At 56.9% G+C, this 7,739-nt stretch overlaps 1 protein-coding gene across 1 annotated transcript; it reads left to right on the top strand.

Annotated features, from left to right (window-relative positions):
• The first annotated feature begins 2,030 nt into the window (after positions 1–2,030).
• Positions 2,031–6,030, top strand: LOC144160679 (uncharacterized). Its single transcript, XM_077691889.1, has 3 exons — positions 2,031–2,219; positions 2,286–2,419; positions 4,241–6,030. The coding sequence occupies exons 1-3, from the start codon at positions 2,031–2,033 to the stop codon at positions 5,952–5,954; spliced, it is 2,037 nt and encodes a 678-aa protein (XP_077548015.1). The 3' UTR covers positions 5,955–6,030.
• The last annotated feature ends 1,709 nt before the right edge of the window (positions 6,031–7,739 follow it).

Raw genomic sequence — 7,739 nt, 5'->3', positions numbered from 1 at the left:
TTCCAAAATTTCGTCACGAAGGTCCGCGGCGATGACGAGAAGGTAATTCGCTCTTGTTCCGGGGCTGACATTCTTCTTCACAAGGACGGAGTTTCTCAGGCTGAATGCTGGTAAGCTGCGTTTGAAGGTCTATGAACGGCAACGTTGCATCCCTCGAGGTACTCGTTATGACGCGTAAGTCGGGGTCGGTACGCTGCTGGGCAGCTAGGTCGCTCTCCGTCACGAGGGGGGCGCTGCGAGCGCGCCATCGTATCGGATGTGCAGCTCACCGGCTCCGACAATTTTCGTTCGGCACCCCAGAGTACCTCTTCTAACGTCCTAAAAAATCTCTCCACCGTCACCGGAAGGTGATCCGGTTCATCTGGATACCACATTTCGGCAGGTGGGCCCCTCCAACATTTTTTACGGGCGATTTACGTCTCGACCACGCCCGAGGCGTCTCTAGGCCTAACGGCCATGGCGCCTCCCGGTAGAAAGGACGGCCGGCCCAGCACCGCAGCCGCAACCGTGGCGGACACCCAAACTGGATATGATCCTCACAGCATGGTTTGGACCTCCATCCCGACTTCGGACAGCCCACCGGAGTTGCCCCAATCCTTCAAGAGCGCCGCGCTTACTGCCGCGGTCGCTCGTCGAGAGCAGGCGAGCAACGCACTTAGGGCGGCCTCCACCGACGCTGCGTCCCTGGCCACGGCTGCCGACCCGGACGCTGACGCCTGCTGCGACGCGCAGCCAGCGACGCGCTCCGCGGGCCTGCAGCGGGGGAACAAGAGGTTTTTGTGGCATCCTCAACCCCTGCCGAAGCCGAAAGCAACGGACTTTGTCGTTGTGCTCAAACCCCGGACTCAGCTGTCCCTCGCCAACGCTTTCCCCGAGAACGGGGCCGGTCGCGCGCTCATCGCCCACCTCGGAGCGACCGCGACACGGCTAGTCACTGTTGTGATGGTGCGGGAACAAAATCTCATCTTAGTTTACACCTCGCACCCGCACATAGCGGACAAACTTATCGGTGAGTTAGCAGTTCCCTCACCCGCCGGACCGGCGCCCTTGTTCGGGTACTTGCGCGCAGACACTCATGACTCCTGTTATGGAGTAGTGACGGTGCGCAGCTCCGATACCGAAGCCGCACTTCGTGAGAGCCTTTACTGGCCTGAAAGCGAGATTCTACACGTCCGGCGACTGGGCACGTCTAATAAGGTGCGCCTCACCTTTTCCGGCAAGGTGAAGCCGAGGTACGTCTCCTACGACGCCCTGCTGATCCCGGTGCAGCCGTACAAGAAAACTGTGCCAGCCTGCGGTCGGTGTGGCTCTGTTGGACATCGACCCGACGCCTGTCCCGGCCCCAAACCTGACCTTTGTGGCATCTGCGGAAAGGCGGTGCCGCTCACGGATGGCGCCCGTGCCCCACATGAGTGTACGCCCAGGTGTGCTCTGTGTGCTGGTTCCCACGTCACCGGGGACCGGCGCTGTAAGGAACGCTACAGGGCGCCGCCACCCAAGCCATCCACTCCTCCATCGGAAGGTCAAGCTGGCCGCAAGAAGCGAAAGCGTCGACGCCCACGGAAGCCGCGGAAGTCGGGCTCTCGGGAATCGCCGCAGGGGGCTCAGCCTCCTGCCACCAACACTGACCCGTCCCCGCGCCCTGGAGCGGTGGCTATCGGGCCTTCCGGCGAGGCCCAACTCCGGACGGACCTACGGCCAAGAAGCCTAACACAGGGCAGGCTCCTCCCGCCCCATCCAAACCGAACCAGCCGTCACCTGAGCTCAAACCCGTTGCCCAGGGGGATTCATCGTGGGCCGCCCGCGTTCGGAAAGGATTCCAGGTGAGCGGCTCGGGCGGGGCAGCCTTTTCGCCCACACCCTACGTGATCTCCCAACCCAAACCGCCAACCCCTTCCACTCCCACACGGGAACAAATTGAATTCCGCAGGTTACAGGCCCAAGTTGCCTCGTTAACGCAGACGGTGGAGGCGCTTGTGAACCGCTCGTCCTCACCTAATTCGGCACCACTCGGGCAGGCGCCGGAGGCGATGAATAGTTCCCCCTCCGAAGACAGGGAAACCGCTGCGAACCTCGGCCCGCTTGAGGAGCGCCTAAGCAACCTAAAGGCCCAGATGGCGTCCATAGGGACCATGATCGAGAATCGATTGGCGGCCGCCCTCCAAACCGCTTTTGACCGCATCCCGGGCAAGATAGCGGCCAAGATGTCCCAACTCACTGTTAGCACCCGCCGTCCTAAGCTTAAGCGAGGATCTCGTTCTCAAGCATCCCGGCCCCTTTCCAAGGTGACGGAGGTAGACGAGCAGTCTAACAGTTCGACTGCGACCTCGGAAGTGAGCACCGGATCGAGCAGCGGAGCCCCTATGCAGCCCTTTGCTCTCCTGGGGGCCCCCCACACGTTTAGTTCTAAAGATGGCGGGCAACGGCCCTAGATCGCGCAGCGACCGTGCAAATTCGGCTATTTTTACAATCCTACAGTGGAATTGCCGCGGATTTAAGGCACGCAGTAAGCAGGCTGCTCTCCGGCTCTACTTAGAAACCTATCCGCAGTTGCCCGCGGTAGTGGCCCTTCAGGAGACGGTCGAGCACGTAGCTCTCACAAATTATACCGTGTACCAAAGGGATTCACAAACCGCACTCTGCGTACATCGAAATTACACCGCCAAACTAGCGGATCTCGACTGCGATCCGCTTTATTCGTACGTTATGGTGACTCTCCTCCCGCTTAGGAAGCAAGATCCGTCCCTACACATCCTCAACATCTACAGTTCTCCCAAACTGCCTAACGTAACTTACGCTGATGTGTTTACCAAAGCCCTTACGGTGGCAGGTAGGGAGCCGCTTGTCATTGTAGGGGACTTTGATGCCCCTAGTCCTCACTGGGGTTACCGTAAGGAGGAACGGCGTGGTAGAAAGTTGGCGGAACTTATTTCCACCTTGGGCCTCACTATCCAAACGGACCCCGCACACCCAACCCGCATTGGCAACTCAGGCATGCAGGCATGCAGAATGGCTCAACACCGATGAAACCCTCGGCAGCGACCACTGCATTCTTCTCACTACAATTCGGACGCATTCCCTTACCCGTCCCCATCAACAAGCGAAACTTCCGGACTGGAACAAGTTCCGTTCGGAGTACACGACTTCGGCCCCCATAGCTCAACAAGGCTACGCCACTTGGTCTCAACACCTTGTGACGTCGCTTCGCCAAACTGAGCAGACGGTTCAGCTCTCAGAGGCCACGCCGGCGGTGGATAAACATCTACTGCATATCTTGGAGGCTCGGCGTAGCCTTGTCCGCCGTTGGCGCCGACAGAAGCATAACCGTAAGCTCAAACTCCGCATAGCAGCCCTCACTCAGGAAGCGGCCGAGTACGCGGCCCAGCTCGCTGACTCCAATTGGGTAGAACGCTGCAACAATGCCGCCAAGCATATGTCCAACCGCAGCACGTGGCGTTTCTTCAGGGCTCTCATCGACCCTAGCAAAACGCGCACACAGAAACGCAAAAACATCTTCAACGTGCGCTCCACGCTTACGCGTGTGACGCAGATAAATTGGCACAGGCTCTTAGGGATAAATATATCTGTGGCCCGCAGGACTCCATCGAACCGGCGTTCTCATATGCAGGCTCGGAGAACGCAGGCTTGGATCGTTGCTTTGAACTCCATGATCTGAAGGCGGCCCTGTCGAAAATGAAGCGAGGAACGGCGCTGGGTCGGGATCAAGTGACTGTTAAGCTTCTAGCCAACCTCCCAGACCCAGCATACCTTCACCTCCTCGACTACTTCAATCAAATTTGGGAGGGGCGCGAACCGCTACCAATTGATTAGAAAACGGCTCTGGTAACTTTTATTCCCAAACCGGGCAAATCTATCAACATCGAAAATCTACGCCCCATTTCGTTAACCTCGTGTGTGGGGAAGCTTATGGAAACTATGGTTAGGGATAGGCTTTCCGATTACCTCGAGGCCCAGCACACTTTTGCCGACACTATGCACGGCTTTCGTCCACATCGCTCTGCTCAGGACATTCTCCTACAACTCCATCGTGACGTCATTGAGCCGATCGAGCATCCAAGTAACGATAAGGTAGTCCTCGCCTTAGATCTTAAGGGGGCTTTTGATAACGTTGCCCACAAAATCATTCTTACCCATCTTTCCCAAACGAACTGTGGGTATAATGCTTTCAGGTACATCCGTCAGTTCCTGACTGAACGGCAGTCGTACCTCCGCATTCAAGGCAAGGAGCATGGCCCATACCCTCTGGGTACTCGAGGAACACCACAGGGAGCGGTCCTCTCTCCTCTTTTGTTCAATCTCGCCTTGGCTCATCTCCCCCCCTGCTGAAGGATATCCCCGGCATACGGCACGCTCTGTACGCGGACGATATCACGCTGTGGGCAACCCAGGGTTCCCTTGGCAGCATTGAGGCCAGCCTGCAGCATGCAGCATCGGTCGTAGATGAATACGCGCGCCGCTGCGGCCTCGAATGTTCCCCTGAAAAATCGGAGTACGTGCATCTTCGCCCCAAACCAAAAGATACGACTCAAATCGCACTTTCCTTGCGAACCGGGCCAATCCCGGAACGCGAAGAAATCCGTGTCTTGGGACTCTTCATACACAAGAGCAGGAAAGTCGATACAACCCTGCGCAAGTTACGTATGGTCGGGGATCAAGTGGGCCGCATGGTCCGTCGGGTCTCAAACAAGCGGGGGGGTCTCAGAAGCCGCGATGCTTTGCGCCTGGCCAACGCTTTCGTGACCAGTCGGATCCTATATTCGACACCCTACCTACGTTTGCGCAAATGTGATGTGCACACGCTCGAAGGCATTCTCCGCAAGATATACAAGCGCGCCCTCGACCTCCCGATCTCGACGTCTAACCAGCGTCTTGCAGATTTGGGCATGACCAACACGTACGAAGAACTCAAAGAGGCCCATCTCCATAACCAGTACCTGCGGCTTACCAAGTCGCACGCTGGGAGATGCCTCTTACAACGCCTCCACATCTCTTACACATATCAGGCAGAAGAGCGAACCCCGATCCCAGAGGACTGGCGTGGTGCGTTGGATATCCAGCCTCTACCCCAAAATATGGCTAGGGGTACTCACGAAGGCAGGCGAACTGCGCGGGTTACAGCCTTGCAAGGACGCTATGGGTCCCGGCCTGGAGTATTCTACACGGACGCGTGTGGCCCTCACCACGGGGGGTGGTACACGGCAGCCGTAATCCATCAAAACGTGCCTGTTCAAGGACTCACTTTTCGAGCACCGGACATCTCTCATGCGGAGGAAGCCGCCATAGCTCTCGCCGCAGCGGACGCCGCATCTCGGATCATTATTACCGATTCGCGGAGTGCGTGCCAAAATCTTACCAAAGGTCGCATAACCATTCGCGCTGCTCGAATCCTCAAGGGCTGTTATTATATGGACCGCCCAAATACACGTTCCGTCATCTGGACTCCAGCTCACGCAGGACTAGGTGGTAACGAGGCTGCCGATGCCTCAGCCCGCGCGCTTGATTCCCGGGACCCTCCTCGCCCTCCATCTCTTGACGATCCAGAAACTAACCCGGTCAGCTCATTTCGCGACATCACAGCGATGTACAAACTGAACAGGCTCCGATTTCCGCCTCCGGCGCCGGGCCTGACTAAGGCTGACGAGCGCTGGCTCTTACGGCTATACACTAACACGGTATTGTGCCCGGCAATACTCAAGCACTTCAATCCGGCCTTCTCCGGGGAATGCCCACACTGTGACCATCCGTTTGCGGATACTTTTCACATGGTGTGGGCATGCCCATCCAACCTGGCGGTCCCCCCAATCACGTCCCCTTCCCCCCCTACCCGTGAGAGCTGGGAGGCTGCCCTGCTCGGCTGCTCGACCTTGGAGGGCCAACGAGCCCTCGTGGCCAGGGCGCGCGCCGCCGCGGAAGCCACAGGGGTCCCGGACTAGGGACTCCTCCTAGAGTTTGTACAGGGTCGGCCCTTAAGGCCGCCCCTATCTCTCACTTGTATATAGACTTAATAAATGTTTTTTACCACTACCACCACCTCCGTCACGATCCCGAAGAACGCGCTGTCTTCATCAGTCTTGTGGTGGTGGGTCGACGGGGGCGCGGGACAAGCAGTCGGCGTCGGAGTGTTTCCTGCCGGATTTAAAAACGACTGTAACGCCGAACTCCTGCAGGCGCAAGCTCCACCGCCCAAGACGGCCAGAGGGGTCCTTCAAATTGGCGAGCAAACACAGCGCATGGTGGTCTGTTACAACCTTGAATGGCCTTCGATACACGTATGAGCGAAATTTTTAAATCGCCCATATAATAGCCAGGCACTCTTTCTCAGAGGCAGAATAGTTTTTTCCTCCTTCGACAGACCACGGCTGGCATAGGCGATTACCCTTTCGCAGCCGCTTTGCTTTTGGACATGGACGGCACCCAATCCTATATCACTGGCGCCCGTGTGCATTTCCGTTTCGGCATTTTCGTCGAAATGAGGTAGCACGGGCGGTCTTTGCAGACGTTTTTGCAGCTGGCAGAATGCTTTTTCTTGGTCGTTTTCCCAGCTGAAAGGGGTGCTATCTTTCGTCAAGCGCGTGAGTGGCTCTGCAATGCGTGCGAAGTTTGCGACGAAGCGCCGGTAGCATGCGCACAGCCCAAGAAACCTTCGCAAGCCCTTCTTGTCTTTCGGCCTTGGGAAGTTCGCAATGGCTAAAGTTTGTGCAGGGTCAGGCAGGACTCCCGCGGCGTTGACGACGTGGCCCAAGAACTTGAGTTCCCCGAATGCGAAGCGGCACTTTTGAGGCTTCCGCGTCAACCCCGACGTACGAATGGCCTCGAGTACAAATTCCAACCTTGCAAGGTGTTCGTCGACAGTCCGGGCGAATACCACTACGTCGTCGAGGTATACGAGGCAGGTGTGCCACTTAAGGCAAGCTAGAACACTGTCCATGACTCCTTGAAACGTCGCTGGTGATGTGCACAGCCCAAACGGCATCACCTTGAACACGTATAGGCCGTCTGGTGTTATAAATGCAGTCTTCTCTCGGTCTCTCTCGTCCACTGCAATTTTCCAGTAGCCGGTCTTCGGGTCCATCGATGAGACGTACTTCGCGTGGCAGAGGTGGTAGAGGGCATTGTCGATTCGGGGGAGGGGGTACACGTCCTTTTTCGTGATTTTGTTCAGTCGCCGGTAGTCGACGCAAAACCTTAATGTGCCGTCTTTTTTTTTTACGAGTACGGCGGGCGCAGCCCAGGGGCTTTTCGATGGCTGTATAATGTCGTCGCTGAGCATGTCGTCAAATTGAGTCCGGATGGCTTCCCGTTCGTGTGAAGAGACGCGGTACGGTGAATGTCAGGCAGGTTGGGCTCCATCTTCGGGTATTATTCGGTGCTTCGCTAGAGGGGTCTGACGTAGTTTTGCGCTCGACGAAAAACATTCGCTATAGCGACGCAGCAAAGCCAATAATTTTTTCCGTTGTTCTTGCGGTAGCGCTGGATTCACGTCGAATGGCTGCGGGAGCTTGAAGGTTTCTACTTGTGTGCGTTCAAAGTCGGCGACAGCAATCACGTCATTCGCTTCTTGCGTTTCTTCGAGGAATGCAATTGCCGCGCCCTGGTTTAAATGCTGGTACTCCTCGGTGAAATTAGAAACCAAAATGTGGGATTGGTGTTCCTTGAAGCGCGCAATGCCTCTTGCGACAGACACACCACGGTCGAGAAGCACCCTTTGATCAGTGTCT

This window comes from Haemaphysalis longicornis, unplaced genomic scaffold (assembly GCF_048455015.1).
Source record: "Haemaphysalis longicornis isolate Haplotype H1 unplaced genomic scaffold, Haemaphysalis longicornis Haplotype H1 scaffold_11, whole genome shotgun sequence".
In the NCBI taxonomy this organism is placed as follows: domain Eukaryota; kingdom Metazoa; phylum Arthropoda; class Arachnida; order Ixodida; family Ixodidae; genus Haemaphysalis; species Haemaphysalis longicornis.
Note: the sequence above shows the minus strand (reverse complement) of the source record. Positions and strands in the feature narration are given on the sequence as shown.

Bases quoted from the DNA above. Each gene is read 5' to 3' on its own strand.
- LOC144160679 (XM_077691889.1), top strand. From the start codon at position 2,031: ATGAATAGTTCCCCCTCCGAAGACAGGGAAACCGCTGCGAACCTCGGC. The intron at 2,220-2,285 runs GTTAGCACCCGC...CCCCTTTCCAAG, and splicing joins CCAAGATGTCCCAACTCACT to GTGACGGAGGTAGACGAGCA. The intron at 2,420-4,240 runs GCAACGGCCCTA...TCCGCATTCAAG, and splicing joins TTTAGTTCTAAAGATGGCGG to GCAAGGAGCATGGCCCATAC.